General features: G+C 32.4%; 1 protein-coding gene across 1 annotated transcript; it reads left to right on the forward strand.

The window, feature by feature from the left end:
• Positions 1-2,182: 2,182 nt before the first annotated feature.
• Positions 2,183-20,829, forward strand: LOC143079346 (uncharacterized). The gene is made up of 7 exons (XM_076254612.1): positions 2,183-2,850; positions 4,611-4,733; positions 6,824-7,012; positions 8,246-8,381; positions 11,717-11,980; positions 13,237-13,429; positions 18,297-20,829. Exons 1-6 carry the CDS (start codon positions 2,435-2,437, stop codon positions 13,417-13,419), a joined length of 1,311 nt encoding a protein of 436 aa, XP_076110727.1. The 5' UTR covers positions 2,183-2,434; the 3' UTR covers positions 13,420-13,429; positions 18,297-20,829.
• The last annotated feature ends 423 nt before the right edge of the window (positions 20,830-21,252 follow it).

Consider the following 21,252-nt stretch of genomic DNA (forward strand, 5'->3'; position numbering starts at 1 on the left):
AAGAATAATAATAACTAGAATTGCCATTGCAAGCAATAGCGGATGTCACCCTTTCCCTATTGCCACTAACCGGCAGCCATTTCAAACAGTGAATGCACATATATTCATGGCAATACATCTTTCTGTAAATTTTCAGTACATTCAGAGCATTTTAAAAAAATTCACATTTCTGCTGTTTCCATGGCAACAGCAGCCATTTTAAAAATTTCAAAGTCAAAAGTCTCATCTGTATTTGCCAGTTAACAATAATATCAAGTTTCATTAAGTTAAAAGCATTTTGAGAAATTTTTACTTTTTTGCAGTTTCCATGGCAACGGTGGCCATTTTGGAAATTCCAAAGTCAAAAGTCTCATCCAGACTTGCCAGTCAACTATCATATTAAGTTTCATCAATTTTGGAGCATTCTGAAATTTTTGAGATATTTGATCCTGTATCCATGGTAACAGAGTAGTTCCAATGATTGTCAAAATCATTCAAAATCTGTATATAGTGGATAACTATATTGTGTAAAAATTTGTTGATTTCAAGTTCAAGCATATCAAAATTATTCACCAAACCCTGAAGTTTTTAGAGCATTTTGACACTTATGCTCTGTTTCCATGGTAACGGCAGACATTTTGGAAATTCCAACGCCAAATTCCACATCTACCAATGTTGCTCATCGTTACCATGAAGTTTCAAAAAATTTGGAGCATTTTGATATTTTTGAAATTTTTGGTGCAGTTTCCATGGCAACATAGTAGTTCCAATGAATGTCAAAATCATCCAAAACCAGTATATGGCTGGCACCTACATTGTATCAAAATATGATGATTCTGAGTTTAAGAATCTCCAAATTATTCACCAAAACCCAAAACTGGAATTTTTCACAATTATTCTGTTTCCATGGAAACGGCAGCCATTTTTTATGGTCTTAGACCCACCTGCACCCCGAAATTTTTTGTTCCACCTTATAGTGAACTATCATTAAGATTGGTTCCATTTCACTCAAAAAAACCTACCGGACAAAATAGGTGGAAGTATAATAATAATAATAATAATACAGAAAAAGAAACAGAGGAAAAGCAATATGTCACCCGACATTGTCGATCGGGTGACATAATAACTAGATTTGCGATTGCAAGCAATAGCGGATGGCACCCTTCCCCTATTGCCAGGTGAACGGTAGCCATGGTAACGGCGGCCATTTTGGAAATTCCAAACTCAAAAGTCAAGTCTACATTAGCTGAGCAACATTTGTTATAAGTTTCAATAAATTTGAAGCATGTTGAATTTTTTTGTTTTTTTGCTGTTTCCATGGTAACGGCGGCCATTTTGAATATTCCAAAATCAAACCCCCGCTGCTTTTTTGTCCCTCCACAATCATATACCATTTAATGTCTCTAGAATAAATTAAGCATTGATGTTCTAGAATGTTCTGTGAAAATTCAAAGTTTTGACCTTTTTGCATTGTTTCCATGGTAACAACAGCGATTTTGGAAATTCCAACGCCAAATTCCACATCTTCCAATGTTGCTTATCGTTACTGTGAAGTTTTATTAAGTTTGGAACATTTTGAGATTTTTGAATTTTTTTGAGTAGTTTCCATGGCAACATAGTAATTCCAATGAGTGCCAAAATCATCCAACACCTGTATATTGTGGGCACCTACATTGTATTAAAATATAATGATTCTGAGTTATATAGTATCCAAATAGTTCACCAAAACAAAAAAATGGAATTTTTCACATTTGTTCCGTTTCCATGGTAACGGCAGCCATCTTAAACCATTCCATGCTTCGTGCACAACTTGATCTGGGGGTCCTCACTATAGTAGAGTTCCATCAACATTGGTCCATTGGATTTCAATAAATCGCCTGGACAAAAATGTGTGGAAGAAAAATAAGAAAAAAAAGAAACGTAGAATAACAATATGTCACCCCAACTCCGTTGAGGGTGCCATAATAATAAGAAAAAAAGAAACGAACAATAACAATATGTCACCCCAACTCCGTTGAGGGTGCCATAAAAAGAAACGTAGAATAACAATATGTCACCCCAACTCCGTTGAGGGTGCCATAATAATAATAATAGGGAAAAAGAAACAGAGGAAAAGCAATATGTCACCCGACTTTGTCGATCGGGTGACATAATGATAAAAAAAAAAAAGATTTTGCAAAAACAATTCAGAAAACATTTGTATATTGTACACTTTAATTTTTTTTAAATGGACTAGTTGACGATGGTACGAGTTTGTACAGGTACGACTTTGCAGTGGTACGAATTGACATTGGTACGAGTTGACGCGTTGACTTGTTTCCGTAAATTTCCTGCTCCTCCGGTACAATTGATTTCCCTCCCCTTTTCTTATATTCCCTTGTTATTGATAATGTTTCTCCCACCGTTTGAACTGCACGCTTCTTAATTTCTTTGTATAAAGTCACATCACTCCGGGATGGCTGAAAACACATCGAAATCGTTCAAAGAAGGCGAGCTAAGCAGTACAGATCAAGAAGGATATTCATCAGAATCAAGGAGAAAACGAATGAGACGGTCATCGTTATCTAGTCTCCCGAGGTCCCATTTACCACAAAGAGTATCATCTTGGAAACGGCACCATGCTTCAAGGATTGGAATTCATTTTGCCAAGCAATATGTGAAGGGACTAGACGGGTTGCAACCACACATTAATAAAACTTTGAATAATCTCACGAAGGAGCAAACTGAATATGTGAATATAGTTATGGAATATCTAACTTTCAATTTTGTTTTAAAAGATTTTGTTGGATTTCCTGAAGAGATAGTCCAAGAAATCGACAAGATTATTGAAAAACTAAGTCAAGATGACCTGCAGATTCTTCAAGAAGAAGAGTAAGTAGGAAGAGGTCTGCTTTTATCATTGTTTATTCCAAAGTCTCAGTAGTCCAACATTCCTGATACTAATTTTTATTTTCCTAATCATAGGGCTAATTGCATATATAACCCCTATTGTAATAATCCAATGGGTCCTCCTGATTACTTTATAAATCCCTGAGGGGTATCCGGCAAATGGTCGCTAGTCACTTCAGGTCTTGTTACAGTTGTACAGGTAGATCAACACACCTGACAGGAGAAAGCATTGATCAAGATAGACGATTAATTGCATTAATATATAATTACTTTTCAGCAAATGCTAATAAAAATTTAGATTGAAAAATAAAATGTATATTCAATAACGAAAAAAAGTGTCCAACAAGTCGAACACATGCTTTTCTTGGACTTCTTTTAAACTGAGTTTTACTGTGCATATTGCTGTGTTTGTTTATTCTACATTGGCCAGATCTAGAGGTATAGAGGGAGGATTGAGATCTCACAAAACATGTTTAACCCCGCCACATTTTTTAGCCTGTCCAAAGTCAGGAGCCTCTGGCCTTTGTTAGTCTTGTATGTTTGTTTTAATTTTAGTTCATTTATATGTTTCAGAGTTTAGTGTGACATCCATTTTCACTGAACTAGTACACATTTTTGTTGAGGGGCCAGCTGAGGCCCGCCTCCCGGTGCAGGATTTTCTTGCTGTGCTGAAGATCCATTGGTGGCCTTGGGCTGGTTTTTTTGTGCACTTTGATTGGGTTGTTTTTCACTTTGACAGTCATTCCCCATTTAGATTCCCAATTTTATTTTATCAACTTGCGTATTCTGCATCCCACTTTTTAATGGTGACGGGCCTGTTTGCTCTAATTACATTTTGGCCCATAGGGTCCATGCCTCCTGGGTCTGTTCGTCCTATTTGTTGGAAAGATATATTAATTTTAATGGTACATGTACTAGGGCAAACATTTTTTTATATACCTACATGTATCACTTTATTCTTCCATAAACCATGTAAACTAAATGTATATTATAAAAATGTACATACAGATAACTTGGTAAAAAGAAAAGAAAGAAGAAAAAAAAAAAGAAAAAAACCCAGATTAATTGGCATGGTCTTCGGTTGCTTTAAATGTATATTAAATACAATGTACTCTGTATTCCTGTGCACTTTAATATAATACGAGCAAATCATTCTTAACCTGCAATCAGTAATACAGGATAATACTAAGACTTATGATCAATATCTGAAACTGCATTGAAAGAGCATTAAAAGCTTTGGTTTTCTTGTTTGAATTGTTTTACATTTTGTCACTTTATAACTTGCTATGCAGAATGGGTTATGCTCATTGTTGAAGGCCATATGGTGACCTACAATGTATAGTTGCTAACATTTACGTTGGTCTGTGGTGGATAGTTGTTTCAAAGGCAATCATACCACATCTCTTACATGTCTTAAATGTACTTAGTTCTATATTTATTTTGATTCGGATTTCAGATAATACTTTTTCTTGAATTTTCCATTCACTGAACCGTATACTGAGATTAAAATTTCTTTAGCCATAAAGGGCAATAATGCATCATTGGCAACCAGGTGATCGTGTAGCCCTAACAAATTAATGAGAGCTTCTGCTGGAATGAATATTTCTAGAATAAAATACATTGTTGAAAAATATTGTTACCATGGTTACCATGAAAACTCGGTGTCCCGCTTTTAGTCCATTTACTGAGTTCCTGCCAATATTACATTTGTTGCATATTATGTTTAAGCATTTATTTTGTAGAATAAAAGAGGAAGCTAATACTGGTCTTCTGGAACATTTAAAAGAAGATGACTTGCCAAATATGCAGCGTGAAGATGTTGTTAGTCATGTAGTAAAGCTTCTAGCATACAAAGCAAGATCAGAGTAAGTTGTATGATTGGTCAAATGGCAGAAAGGGCCAAATTCACTGTTGCTGGTGTATGTACAAATGTAGGTCAGATGGCATGTACAAATGTACCTTCAACATATTTAAGGTACAATGTATTTATCAAAGATATTATTATTAGAAATAAGTTCAGTTGAAGTTGATGATTTAAAATAAAACAACCAGTCTGTGATAGTGTTTATCTACAAATGTGTGTTATTTTTAAGTTCCCATTCTTCAGTAATTCAAGTTCAGTGCCAACTTACTTGAAATGTTTAACCAGAGTCTGAAAGACTTCCTTAGGCCACGGTTTTTTAATTTGTTGGTTTACGGATTTTTCGCATTAAAAAGTCGGGTCGGTCGGTCGGAAAAAAAAAAGAAAAAAAATATCTTTCAAAACAGATAAAATATGCAAAATAAATATATATTTCACCTTACTAACAAAATGTTTGTCTTATATGCTGTTTTGTCATCATTTCTTAACATTAAGTTCGATGAAATATTATTGATCAGTGATCATGAACATCGCATGACATCGTTTAATAATTTCCTGTAAAAAAGGGGGGTTGAACGGACAAAGACAAAATTAAATCGTCATTTCACAAACAAGAAAATCAGATTCGCGTAGCTCTCAATCAATTCCAGAAAACTTGGTGAATAATGATCTTCAAGCACAAAAACTGATAAAGAAAAAAAATATAAAAACGTCGTACAAAAATAAGTTTCAACACACGTGTCGAAAAACGTAATAGACTCGTCCAATGGAAAAACGACAATATCGGGTTAATCAGTTGTCATGCAATCCGGTTTTTATCCCAATGATCGATATTTTTTGTTATCTATGAAACAAGAAAATTTCAAATGATTTGTATATATTCAGTACTTTAATTGATGTATTCCACCTGTCCACATTTGGACAAGTCTATTTCTCTGAGATGATGCATCTTACGGACTGATGACAAATAAGGGAAACGAACTTATGTTGTAATTGGTTTTAAACACATGTTTCGTTCCGCAAAATTATTTGCGCAAAAGACATTTCAAGGTCAGTTATAATTGATTTGTCTATTTTTAGAAACGTAAATTGGAAGTTTTATTTTTCACAACAGAAAGTGTTATCAACTTTGTTAATGATTAATGCATTTCATTTCATAATAAAAGAAAAATTTAATTATTTTTCAGGGATAATGCATTTATAAGGGTCGGCGGGAATAAAAAAGCATGAAAGTCAATTTTATTTTTATTCTGAAAATCGGCAAAATCGGGTCGGCGGATCCGTAAACCAACAAATAAAAAAACCGTGGCCTTATGCAATGGTAGGATTTACTGTGTCTATGAGTACAAATTTTTTTCTGTGCATTCTGATGAAGGTATAATTCTTTCTTTAGAGCTAAACCGGTTTTCTAATATCTGCTTATAATTTGTTGAAAGTCAAGGAGTTAACTTTTATCTTCTCAAACCAGGTAGTCAACCATGATAGTTGGATTAATAAGGCAAGGTTTTTTTTAAGGTTGCTTGGACATGGTCATGTGGTTATTAAAATAAAAAACCCTTCAAATTCCACAAATGAAATATGTGCATTGAAGGCAATTTGTATAATACAGCTCTGAATGTAACAATTGCTACATGTATGTGTTGAATTTACTGGGAGAGAAGTATTTTCTTGCAGAAAAGAAGCAGTATACCTGACAAATGGTATCACATATTTGGCCATTACCGGTCGGAAACTTTTATGGCATTTAAATTCATAACATCAGCACAACAATGTTAAATCTGCAAATTTGTGGAATCAAATTTATTTTCTTCCCTCGCCGGGATTCGAACTCATATATATTGAAGTTGTGCATGACATGTTATCAAATTTTCAGTTACATCAATTTCCCACAAATTCATATGCAGTTAAACTTAGTTATATTTATTACAGGGACATCAATTGGTCTTACAGACACAGCCATTGTAATTAGTACTAAAACATCTGACACAGTTCTTGTTGACAATAATATTTACTTGATTTATATCTTTAATTAAGACATCATCTTTGTCTAGTCCCTTTAAACATGTAAAAATTTAGGTTGATTTTTATTTTCAGAATTTCAAAAAAAGCTTTTAAAAGAGTGACACCTATAATTCATGTGCAGAAGTTTATTTACCACATTAAGAAATTTATAGATGATATAATACGTTACAATCTGGTGAAGAAATCAAGGTTGGGTGTACCTGGAGGATTGTTAAAACAGCTTTTTGGTAAATTTGCAGAACTATGTTGCTTAGAGGTAGAGTAAGTAGAAATTATGTTCACTTTAACATGTTTAACCCTTTTCCTTTTACTACAAGAAGCTGTATTGTAGGGCCAAATCTATGATTTTGGAAAGGGGAGTCACTTATCCCTTTTGGAGAGACTAGGGAGAAATGATAAACTTTTAGAAGTGCCATTTGGTTGTCAATACATGCCATTATTTTATATTTATTTAGTTGTTTAGTCAAAAATTGTTTCCTGTCTTCAAAGTAGAATTTCTGCTTTAAATTGAAAATGGGGGCCTCGGTGGCCGTGTGGTTTAAGTAGTTCAACTACTGTATCACTAGCCTGTCAATGCTAAGGTTGTGAGTTTGAGTTCCGCACGTGGCAGGTGCATCCGACTCCAATCTTCTTATTTGACGAGGATTATCAGTTTTCATACTGACGGTCCCTGGTTTTCTCTGGGCACTCCGACTTCCTCTACCTATAAAAACTGGCTGCTGAAATAGCCAACATTAAACACCTATCAATCAATCAATTAAATTGAAAATTGAATTAAAAAAGAGTTTTAAAAAGATATTTTGAGTTATCTTACTTATATATAGTTGAAATAAAATATACATTACTAAGCTTCAGATATAAATATGTTTAAGCAGGAACTAAATTTTCTTACTAATCAGCTTGAAGTTAACACCTTTTCGCCCTCAGTGGCTAGAGAGAAATAGTCAGCAGCAAAAAAGAAACAACCAAACAAGATATATATAAAAAGCTAAAATGATTGAAATATTCGGTTGAATCCTTTTAGGAGTTACTACCCTTGAATGAAAATTTAAACATATTTGGCTGATTTCTTGAATATTAATAATTACAGATCTAGATAAGAGAAAACTGTAAAAAGCAATTATGATCAGCAAAACAAGATTTACAATTAAGTCATTTTGTAAGTCACAATAGCCAGAGTTTTCAGATTTAAAAAAAAAAAATTGAGGGGTTCAGCAAACATGATATTATAATTAAATCTTTGCAGTTTGTGTAAAAACATCAATGAGCTTGTTCAACTAAATTATAGCAAGATATTTTTTTTATAACAGTTATATATTCATACATCACGTACATATTTACATAAATTTACATTTTCTACAGATAGATGATTTGTACTTTTATACTACATTGTACTAGTTTATATAAGATTTTTAGCAGTCAAATTATTATTATGTAAGGTTTGTAGTAGAATTACAAAATCTTTTAACAATTTTATGATTATGTTTTTTTTAGATTTTGTAATCAAGCTAATCAATCTGTTTGGGAAAATTTAGATGGAATAGAAAAGGTTACTTCTGAACCAGATCTGAGACTGTATAAGTGTGGATTTAATTATGAGTACACAGGAGAAATGATATCAGTTACTGAGGTAAAGTAGCAACAACATACAACATTTGTTTATTATGTCTCCCCCACAACAGTAAGGAAACATATTGTTTTTGTACTGTCTGTCCGTCTGTCCCTCCATCCTCAATTTGTCACAAACAATTTTCATCACACTATCTTATACAACACTAGAACACACCCGTGATATCACGGGTCTGTGACTGAATTAAAGTATATAACTATGCGCAAGCCTTATTTTAGTATTAGTATTGTCATCTGATAAAGTCATGCCGATTATAAGATACACAGTTTTTCTCTGCTTTCAAGTCTTTCTGTTTGAACCCGTCGAACTGAAACAATAATATCAATTATTTGGAAAACAAAAGTTCCTGGAATGGAGTATTTTTGTCGAGCCTGCAACTTTTGTTGCAGAAAGCTCGACATAGGGATAGTGATCCGGCGGCGGCGGCTACGGCGGCTACGGCGGCGGCGTTAGCTAACTTTTTAAAAGCTTTATATTTTAGAGGGTGGAAGACCTGGATGCTTCATACTTTGTATATAGATGCCTCATGTTACGAAGTTTCCGTCAGTCACATGTCAAATGTCCTTGACCTCATTTTCATGCAGTCTTCACGCTGAACTGCTAAATCTACAGGCCCGCAGCTCAATTTTTGAAAATTTTTAGTTAGATTCTGTTGGCCTGTAGGTCTGATTTTTACAGGCCCGAGAGCAATTTTACCAGCCTGGGCTGCCTGGGCTGCCACTCGTCGTGAAGACTGTTCATGGTTCAGTGACCACTTGAAAAAAAAGTTCAGATTTTTTGTAATGTTGAATTCTCTCTTATCATAAGTAATAGGATAATTATATTTGGTATATGCGTACCTTGCAAGGTCCTCATGCCCGTCAGACAGTTTTCACTTGACCTTGACCTCATTTCATGGATCAGTGAACAAGGTTAAGTTTTGGTGGTCAAGTCCATATCTCAGATACTATAAGCAATAGGTCTAGTATATTCGGTGTATGGAAGGACTGTAAGGTGTACATGTCCAACTGGCAGGTGTCATCTGACCTTGACCTCATTTTCATGGTTCAGTGGTTATAGTTAAGTTTTTGTGTTTTGGTCTGTTTTTCTCATACTTTATGCAATAGATCTACTATATTTGTTGTATGGAATGATTTTAAGATGTACATGTCTAGCGGGCAGATGTCATCTGACCTTGAGCTCATTTTCCTGGTTGAGTGGTCAAAGTTAAGTTTTTGAGTTTTGGTCTTTTTATCTAATACTATATGCCATAGGTCAACTATATTTGGTGTATGGAAATATTTTATGATCTATATGTCAGTCCCGCAGGTTTTATTTGACCTCGACCTCATTTTCACGGTTCATTGCTCAGTGTTAGGTTTTTGTGTTTTGGTCTATTTTTCTTAAACTATAAGTAATAGGTCAACTATATTTGTTGTATGGAAGCATTGTTAGCTGTACATGTCTGCCTGGCATGGTTCATCTGACCTTGACCTCATTTTCATGGTTCATTGGTCTTTGTTTAGTTATCTTGGTTAATGCTAAGTTTATGTGACAGTTTTTAATAAAGTTTTATACTTAGGACTATCAACATAATATCAATAATTAGTAAAGAAGGCGAGACATTTCAGCGTGTGCACTCTTGTTTAATCAACAGCATTGTCCTATATAAGTTATAAATAAAGTTGAATTCTTTGCTTCACTGTTTTACGTCATGCCCACTAACAAATTGAAAACTGTACCTATACGCCTTATTTTTAGTCCAGATTTTTAGTATTCGTATTGTTATCTTACAAAGTCTTACTGATTAAAATACTACAATAGGTAACAATTTGACAATTTAGTAGTGCCAATCCTGTGGTTATGACCCGTGTATATAGCATATTAATCCTGAAAACAACGTTTGGTGGTGCGCCTGTCAGATGCGGAACGTACAGATAAGGTAATAGGTAACAGGTGAATATACTATTGGTATCGGTAGCGGACTCGACCCGGAACTTCTTAATTATTGGCAAAATTAATTACTTGGAAAACAAAAGGGCCTGGAGTGGTGTAATTTTTAATCTACACCTTTGTACTATATTAGTTATATATAAAGTTGAATTCTGTGATTCATCGTTTTTACGTGATGACGGCTGACAAATTGGACCTCGTAATTTTAGTATTATAGATTCATTGAAAATGGATGACACTTGGCAAGATTACTTATTAGGGTATGTATATGTGCATTTGTCTTGGCTTTGCAAAATAAATCAAATTTATAAGGGTTGACTCAGCCATTTTACCTTAGGATTAGATGGAAGAAATTTTGTTGTCTTACTTTGAAAAAGGATGAAATTATGCACAAATACTTGTTACGGTATGTAGATGTGAAGGGTTCTTGACAAAATGGGAATTTTCCAGAAATATTGGGTAGCATCCTGGTAAGTGAGGTCTTGCTTTTTAGCTCACCTGGACTAAAAGGCCATGTGAGCTTTTGCCATCATTTGGCGTCCATTGTTGTCCTAAACTTTTTTTAAATCTTCTGCTCTGAAACTATTGGGCCAAATATTACCAAACTTTACCTGAATGCCCTCTGTTGTTTTTGTCGTTTTTTTGTCTGTTAACTTTAATTTTCTCACTAAATTATATCAATTTTATGCAAAATTGACAGGTGAGCTTGAGTTATCTTACTTGGATCATAATTCCTGTAGTGGGTGTCGTTCCTACATTTGGAGGCTTATACACAGATATGACAGAAGCTATGAATTCAATGGCCATCCTTTTGTAAACAGCAAGATGTAGATGTTCAGACAGCCTAGACAAAACACATCAGATTTGAAAAAAAATTGAGAGATTTCAAGTAAAAAGGTCACCGTGTCTTCTAATGAGTTTTAAAATTACAGTCTTCGTCTTTCTGTAAATTTTGTTTTCATCATGAAACTAATTTGTGGTTGTATGAAAAATTTATCAAAGATGAAATGCTGACTGACCGTAACCTGGTCATAAACATTTTTTCAGGTTAAACTGGATTTTTATACAAACTCATACAAATTATTTTTTTACTTTTACAAATTTAAGCAATGAAATTGATCAGAAATACATCAGAAATACGATTGTCATTTTGAAAATAGTTTTGTAAATGCCGAAAATGACAAGGGCTAGCTAAAACATATCTTTCTTCAAATTTTTTTCTTCTTTTTACTTAATCATGAAATTGAAATTTTATCATGTTAGGCTGCTTGCTTATTTGGGGCCATTGCTGATCAATTTAGATGTCTTGTTTCTGGATATAGCATTATTGATCATTCACAGAAAAAGTATAATAAATGATTGATGCAAGAATATTTGAACCTTTTCGTTCACTTTTTTATTAGGTAAAGCCCAGAGATGACGATTTTGACAGTAATGAACCACCAAAAAAGAAATATAAAGGCAGTCCTAGAGGATCAGCTACAGATATATATAGTTCAGCAGAGAACAGTGATACAATAGAGTTGGATTTACGTGACTCTGTGCTTGGACAGCATGCTGGGGAGCTATTATTAGATCTGCACAGAGAATTTATCAATAAGGAGGCAAATTATTATGAAGAAGATAGAAAAATAAATATGCTAGGCATGATTGTTAATGGTACATATGTAAGTAATAAAGTAAATCAGATGATTTAGTTACCAGTTCAGTCTACTTTTACCATGTTGACTGCTTCAAATCTTTCTACACACTTATTCAGAGTTCTTAAAAGTTTTGATGACTGTAAGTTGTCAAGACTTGAAAAGATTTCATTCTTGTAAGTCCTACAGATTTTTGTGTGTTTCACCTTTCCTAAAAGGAAATGTGAGCTTTTGCCATAACTTGGCGTCTGTCCTCGCCGTCCATCTGGTGTAAACGATTTCAAACATCTTCTCCTCTGAAACATCTTAACCAATTTCAACCAAACTTAAGCTGAAAGATCCTTAGGGTATCTAGTATAAACTTTGTGTTCTATTTTCTGATTCTTCAAAAAAATGGCCACCATGGATAAAAATAGAACATAGGGGTAAAATGCTGTTTTTGGCTATGTGAAAAACTAAAGTATTTTAATAGAGCTAATCTGACAAATTTAAAAGTGTTCATTAGGATTCAGACATTTGATTTTTGGGTTATTGGCCCTAAATTGATAATTTTAATGATATTTTGCAGTTTTTGGTTATTATCTTGAATATTATCATAGATAAAGATAAATTGTAAACAGTAAAAATGTTCAGCAAAGTAAGATCTACAAATAAGTCAAAATGTCCAAAATTGTCAATTGACCCATTAAGGAGTTCTTTAAAGGCAACTTTTAAAAAATTTCTCCTCTAAAACTACTGAAGCAATGTCAGCTTAGCTTACGCTGAATGATCTTTAGGGTATCTAGTGTAGAGTTTGTGTTTTATATTATGTTTCATAAAAAAAGGCCACCTTGGCTAAAAATAGAACATAGCAGTAAAATGTGGTTTTTGGCTTATATATTTAAACCAAGGTATTTGAGCAAATCTGACAATGAGTTAAAGTGTTCTAATGACAAGATCTACCTGCCCTGAATTTTCAGCCAAATTGAATAACTAATTTTTAGGTTATTTCCCCTGAATTGATAATTTAAATGAAATTTTGCAGTTTGGGTTATCATCTTTAATATTATTACATATAAAGATAAACTGTAAACAGTTAAAATGTTCAGTAAAGTAAGATTGACAAATAAGTCAAATGATCAAAAGTGTCAATTGACCCCTTAAGGAGTTTTTGCCCTTTGGTTGTCTGATCATAGTCTGACTTGTCCTCAACACTCGTACCATATTTACATGTTCTCATCATGAATTTGCATGACATTTGTTTTTAAAGGTAAAAGTCATTAACTGATAGTCTTTACATTTAGGTTTACTTGACTGTGTTAGATATGACATGGAAACACTATCAGAAGTTAAGGAATAACAAAATACTGGATGATAATGATAAAGCTACTATCTATTATACCCATGCAAGAAATATCCTGCAGGAAAGATCTCGAAGAGTTTTAATAGAAGAGTTTCTGAGACTCAACAACATGGAGTTGGCTTGATTTTTAAGAGGTAAATAACAATTCAGTTTTCAAGTGTTTGCAACTTCTTTCAGGGATTTTATTATTTTAACCAGATTTTTAAAAACATTTCTTTTTGGCTTGCAATTAAAAGGAAATATTTAAAGAATAGGTGAACCAAATAAAATAAATAAAACAAATATCAGAGGAATATTGTTTATGAGGTATTGACTTGAGATTGTCACTTTGTTGCCATTTGTCCAGCAATTTGAAATCTTCGTCGATACCATACTTATTCCAACGTTCCGTATTAGAGGACGTTTCTGGCATATCCTTTGCACTTCTTGTATTAATATTACTTCATCACAATGACAACAATAACAGTAGAGAGTATCATTAAATGATAGAACAAAACAACAATTCGTTGAAGGCATGTTTATAAAATGTCCAAACGAGCCAAAGACCAAAAAGTAACAAGGACAGTTAAGCTCGTTTTATAGAGACAAAAAAATATATTCATAAAAAAGCTTTTGTTTTTTTTAATCGAAATAATAGCAAGCTTAACTAATTTAAAAGATTATAATTAGAAATAAATCTCATCTGTACTAGCTAAATTTCACAAATTTAAAGTTGTTTATGAAAAATCATATCATAAATGATGGTTAATTACGTTTTTTGGGTAATCAGTTATACTGCATGGCTCTATTATTACCATATAAAAACACCCGAGACGTCCAAGAAATATATAGGTGCTCCTATCATTGGAGGAACATTACACAGTTGTGTACACACACATGGCGACACGGAATACGATCGTTCATCCATTTTGATGATATTTAAACGTTTCGAAACGAAGTAAAAAATATCGTGCGCCACGTGGGTGCTTACATAAGTCACTATATGCGCCATTTCTGATCGATAGGTGCAGGGCGCACGTCCTTCCCGATCACTGAATAGTTCCACTCTCTGCAAATTCACCCAACTAATGAAAAGGGTTGAAACCCTGCTGAATTTAGGCCTGCCAAATCGCCCAACTAAGTAAAAAAAGTTCAATCCTGCTGAATTTAGGTCTACCAACTTGCCCCACTTATGAAAAAAGAGTTAAATCTAGCTAAATTAAGGCCTACCAAACTCCCCCCACTAATGAATGGGCTTTAAACATCGTTGAATTTAGGCCTCACTAATTATAGGAGTTTAATCCCGCTGTATGATAAGACATACCAACTCGCCCTACTTATGAAAAAAAGTCATATCCAGCTGAATTTAGATCTGCAAACTCAAATTTGATTGTTTTCAAAACATAAACAATACTTACCAATCAATTTTTAACAACTACCAAACCCGCTTTGAATTCTTTTACTTACTTTACTTATAAAAACACCTTATATGCTTATTGTAATTGCAATTTTTTCATATAGTACCGGTTGTAAATTGAGAACATATAAACTTTTTAAACATACTTATAACACTGAGCAATATTTGCTACAGAAAATGCCACAGCGCCATCGTAGTGCTTTTTCAAAGTTTAGATGTGGTGTAGCACCATTAAAAATTGAAACTGGTCGATATGAAAGAAAAAATCTAGACGAAAGAGTCTGTTTTAACTGTAATATTTTAGAGGATGAAAAACATGTGCTTTTAAATTGTCCCTTGTATGAAGATCTAAGACATGCTCTTTTTATTGATATATTGTGTCATAATGATATGTTTTTAAACTTGTCTGATGAAGAAAAAATTTATATATATGTTTAAAAATACCAATATTTGTAATATTGTTGCCAAAACCTGCAATAACATTTTAGCAAGGAGAAACAGTATTTTATATCATTAACTACTGTATTTGTAGTATTTTATAAAATGAATAAGTATTATTTGTATTTTAATAGTCTCTCATAATTCTTTTAAGAATGGCACATACATGTATTTAACTGTTTTAACTATGTTTACTGTATAATTAATTTTATAATTGTATCTTGTTTTAATCATGTTGTATGTGGTGAGACTTTAATAAACTATTGAATCTGAATCTGCAATAATGGACATCCTCTTTGATTCTAATTTGAAAGACTCATTTTGTTTTATACTGATTGCTCATTGTAATATCTGCGATTATTCCGGGAACGTCACGCACAAACCTTCGGGACATTTACTTATTACGTAACATCGCTACAGCGATGCCAATTGTATATTTGTCAGCCATTATTAAATTACTATCTGAACAATCAAGTCTTACTCAGATCTTTCAATGGCGACGAGGATGGGAATCCAGTATTAGAAAAGAGTAAAACCAAGTTGAGCACACTGCAAAATTCATTACCAATCAAGGGAGAATTTAAAACTATCATAAGAAACAAAACATGTGGCACAGAGACAAAATTCATTGTGGTAAAAGGAAAAATCAATTCTCCACCCTTACTAAGCAAATCCACTCTGATTGAGCTAGGGATGATACAGATTAGAACTGATGGTTCTTTTGTAAAGAAAAACCAGTTGAGAATACCAGACAATAGACCACCTTTCAACTTGCTATTGATAAGGGATTTAAACACTACCAAGTCACACCAGGACGCCAAATAGCAAATAAAGAAGTGAACTTATTTAGAAAACCCATCAACAAAACACAGCAAATAACAAAGTTAAAAAAGAAAAACACTAAAACAGCTAAGCAGGAGATTAATAGAAGATATCACTCAAACTTATATGAGGAGATAAATGAAAGAGACAGACAATGCAAGGAGAAAATCAAAGGGTATGCTGAAAACAGAAACAGGAAGATGAAGAAAATGGGCCCCCCGCAAGACATGCGCGGGAGGGGGCAGTGGACATACAAAATTATGGGCCCCCCGCAAGACAGGTGCGGGAGGGGGCGGATAAAGAGAACTTTGGAAAACAGAGACAAAAGTCAGGAAACCAGGACTGAAACATAAAGCGGAAGAACCAGGAGACCGATACAATTTAGTGAACATTAAAGAGACTATTATAATTTATACAAATTGAGAAAGTGAACATCTATATTTTATTTATTACAAACACATTAGTGAACAATACAGAGACTGTGATAATTTAATTAATATAAATAAACTTTATTTTACACATTTTAATTTACATTTATAAAGTCATTTTCTAATTCAAAGTTAAGGAGGAATGTAATATCTGCGATTATTCCGGGAACGTCACGCACAAACCTTCGGGACATTTACTTATTACGTAACGTCGCTACAGCGATACCAATTGTATATTTGTCAGCCATTATTAAATTACTATCTGAACAATCAAGTCTTACTCAGATCTTTCACTCATTAGCATTTAATTTTACATAGTTACCACATTAATTGCTATAAAAACAAATTGCTGTTAAATTGGAATCCTAAGTTGTTGTGATAATATATCACATTATGATACTAATTAACTGGTTTCTTTATCATTCTTATGGAAATAAGTAAGCTTGCTTTGCATTGCTGTATCAAGTACTGTTGTTTTTTTCCAAACTAATTGAAAAAATAAAATTATTAAATAAATACCACAATTACATAATAATAAATAACGCATTGCCAAATTTTTTTTAAGAGATGAAGCATTATTTAATTTTCTATCAGAATTAAATACTAATCTTTCCTTTTTATTCTAAATCAGTGGGATTTAAACCCTTTTCATAAGTGAGAAAATTTTCTGGTTTGTCATTCCTGAGTTATGGGACTTTAAATAGTCATATTAATGCCTTCTGAATATCCGATTTTATTTTTTCAAACTTTCAATCTGCACAATAAGGGTGTATCATGCGCTCTTGGCACAACTGCTCTTTATAATAAGATATATATTCCAAATTGATTTCAGGTGTCCAAGTAAAAAAATTGTGGTATTTCAATGAAAGGAGTTGGTCCGGTAAGGGCTGATTTCGGCCTCAATTTTCAAGTTCATCTAACGAAAGATTTTAGACACTTTCTAAACACTTAAGTGTCTATTTCAATTGATTCAATTAGTTAATGGGGAAGATTTTAACTTAATAAGTAATTTAAAACGCCCCGATTCAAGCTTAGATATGAAAAATCTATCAAATATGCCAAAAATCGTCACTTTTCAGATGGTTTTTTGTCAAAAATGAAAGTGGCCGCATCCGTGTTCATCCTCAACCTTTATATATATTATGTATTATCATCAAATACAACTTACATTTCAATATTATGAATGAACACGAATGCGGCCACTTTCATTTCAGACGGAAACCGTCTAAAATTTAACTAAAATGCTACAATTGTGAAGATTTCAGTAATTTAGCATGACTTAATGGTGCTAGTACTCGATATATGTGCATTGTTTTGTCAAAAACAGCCCATATTTATGTAGCAGAAGCATTCTACTTTGCAATAAATATCTAAACGATTACATTTTCACAATTTTCTAAAACTGCTATATTTTGAGTCCAAAAAGGTGTCTTACTGAACCTACTCCTTTGAGATGTAGATATATTAAGCTATTCCAAATTTGATTCCAGGTGTCAAAAATAAAAAATAAGGTAAAAACATAGTTTCTGTCAATTCTGAGAAACATCTTTGTGTGATAGGATTTTATAAATTTATAAATTTTATATACAAGTATTAAATTCTATTTAAAATGTGCAACTACGTGAACTAATTGAGATCCTTTCTACCAATGCCTTTCAAATTTTAATACTTTTTTTACGGATGAAAAAATGAAGATCAAATTTGATATTGACAAATATCGCTTTTACCATTCAGGAGTTATGGCCCTTAATTGCAGATACTAGATACTAATAAATGTAATAAAAAAACAGTTTGCTCTCCTTTTGACATCCTCTTGTCTTAGATTGATAACACCAAATTTCAATAATTCAATGTCTGTATCAAATTAAATTAATTTTCTTTTTAAAGATTGATACCTGACAGCTTTTTCTATTGTAGATTACCTTAACTTTACTGGTATTGCATGGTAAGCAGAACTGAGAACTAACATGTGAATGGAAGCCATAAAAGCTATATATATAGCTCTAAACCTAGGGACATGCTGATAAAAAGATCGAGATATTCTGCTAGAATCTTTTGTAAGGCTGAGTAATAAAAAGTAAAATTATTTTTTACACTGCTTTTTAAAAGGCTTTTCAATACCAATTTGCTAAAAATTTTAAGTTTGAATTCATCTCTACAAACTGATCAACTTGAAAAATATTATAGCTCATTGCTTGTAAAATATTGTTAGTATGAAGCAAGTTCAGTGTAATGAAACTTGTTCCTACCATCAAAATCCAGTGATTGAATGTCTGTTTTGTGTCTTTGGAACAATTTTGAACTCCTACTTATAAGAAACACTAATTCAAAAAAATTTGACTTGGACTTGAAAACTTTTTGCCATAATAACATTTTATAAGTAATTGGTTTTAAGCATTGTTTTGTTGACCAGTAAATTATTGCTCTGTTAACTAAGAGGAATTTATTGTAAACTTGTAATATAAATGAGTTTTTTTCTGTTATAATTACTAAATCATTGATGTAAAAAGGGAGATAATAAATATAACTTAATGGGAAAGGTAAATTGTGAATGGCTCCTTAGTTTTTTCTATGAATATATTTTCTACACTTTGTTAAATGTGGATTCAATTTTCCTAAATTTCAAAACCTAAATGGATAAGCTTTCAAAAAGAAATTATTTCCAACCCTGATTTATCTAAGTAGTCCCACATGATTTTATTCTGAGTACCATCTTGGGGTAAAACAAATTACCAGTAAAATGTAAACAAAATGAGATAAATGCAAAATTGACACTTATTTAGCAAATACCTTTCAGTGTTCTTTTCAGAACATGTGGAAATAGTTTGAATACCATGGGAACAATTTTTTGAACAAATTACTTTTAAACAGTCTTTTTGCCAAATAAAATAATATATGCAGTTCAGGTTACAATGTTTAAAAAATAGGGTTAGAAGATGTGGATTATTTTGTATTTTGATACTTTTTATATAGAATAAACTGAGGACACATTGTGATTTTATCAGTGCTTACTTAAAAATGGCCAGACAATGTTTAAGGTAAGGGCTCAAAATTAGAGTAGGTATGGAAACCAGAACCACACACAATATTTTATTTGGCCTTTATATAATGAATAAAAAGTACTTTTTTAATAGTCCCATAATAGGTTCCTTAGATCTAGGGCAATTGAAAATTACAAAAGACTGATAAAATGCAAGGCGTCAATCACTTTGAAAATTAATTTGTGCATTTTTTCATATAATGTCTTAATAGATAATCTGATAGATGTGCTCCTTATAAGCACAATGTTTGGGAACTGCCTTATTTGGCAGATTTAAGATTACAGATAGATAAATGAAAACAAAAAATGCTTTTTAGCATACATTTTGAAATAAAGAAGGTTCACGAAGGGTTGAAATTGGACTTAAATTTTTTATGTTTTTTAAATTCGGCCAAAAATTACAAATTTCACATAGAAATACTTGTTATAATACTATTAAGCCAAAAATATATTTTTCTGGCACTTTCCTTCACAATTTATGAAGCTATGACCCCTTAATTCAACATTATTTGTATCTTAAGGTCAGTTTTGGTACTTTTTTGCTATGATTATAATTGTTATTGGCATGATTAAACTTTGCCGCCATCCACGATCCAAAAAGTTTTTATATTGATGAATTCTGTATCAAAATGGAATATTTTGATCACAACACATTTTGGATTGTAGGTCTGAAAATTGCACAAAATCATCATATTTTGACAAAATGTCCATAATGGGCTTACTTACGAGAATATTATTTACTTTTATGAAAAAAACTGATGTATTTCTCAAAAAGACTTTTGAAATAAACCCATTACTAAATAAATTGTGACCTTTTTGGTGTTTTATGATTAAGTAGATATTTATTGCCATTTTGTGCCATAAGTGATTGAGAGATATGGACTATTTAAATGGTCTTATTTGGTGTACTGGATGAATTTAAAAGTTAATTTGTAAGTTTAAGAATATTATTAGTAAGTTTTAGCTTCCTTGTTTATGACGTTTGAATGTTCTTAATTCTTTTTTGACATCCTTAACTTTTATCCATAAAAAAATCTTCTCTTAAATTACAAATAGGATCCAGTTAGGTCTTCGTTTTTTTCAAGAAAATGTTGTAGTACAGTAATTGTGCTGTACTTAAATAGTAATCTTTTTTGTGGGTATATTTTCAGTACTTCAAATTAAAAGTCAAAAAGAAGTAGAAATGTTGTAATATATAGCAGTTGCATATAAATCAAGGTATATATCATGTATATCATTCATATTTATTCCAGATTTTTATCACATTTAATTGTATCATGTATTGTGTATCATCATGGCAGCTATTCTTTTCATCATGAATATTTTAGCCTATCACATGTATTTCTGATTATATACAGTAATAGGACAAAAGTATGTTCCCATTCAAAAAATGTCCTATCATTTCAACCAAAATCAACATTTTTTAAAAAAATTTTACCAAGTAAATCTATGAGCAATTTTTATAAAATAGATACCAAAAGATGCAGAAATGTCTTCAGTTTAATTGTTTATTTTACTTACGACATTTCTGCATCTTATGGTATCTATTTTATAAAAATCGCTCATAGAGTTACTTGGTAATAATTTTTTTAAAAACATTGATTTTAGTTGAAATGACAGGACTTTTTTTTGAGTGGGAACTCACTTTTGTCCAACGACTACGTCCCAGGCTGATATGGGGGTCTCGGGGTGATACCCTGGCAGATATGGAAAAAGCCATGTGTAGTATAATTTTGTACAAAAATTTAATTTATAATGGTTTGTTTTATATCCTTTCAAGGGTTTCTCTGTCATTTTCCCAACCTTATGCTTCATACTGACATGTTTTTTTAA

Source organism: Mytilus galloprovincialis, chromosome 6 (assembly GCF_965363235.1).
Source record: "Mytilus galloprovincialis chromosome 6, xbMytGall1.hap1.1, whole genome shotgun sequence".
Classification (NCBI taxonomy): domain Eukaryota; kingdom Metazoa; phylum Mollusca; class Bivalvia; order Mytilida; family Mytilidae; genus Mytilus; species Mytilus galloprovincialis.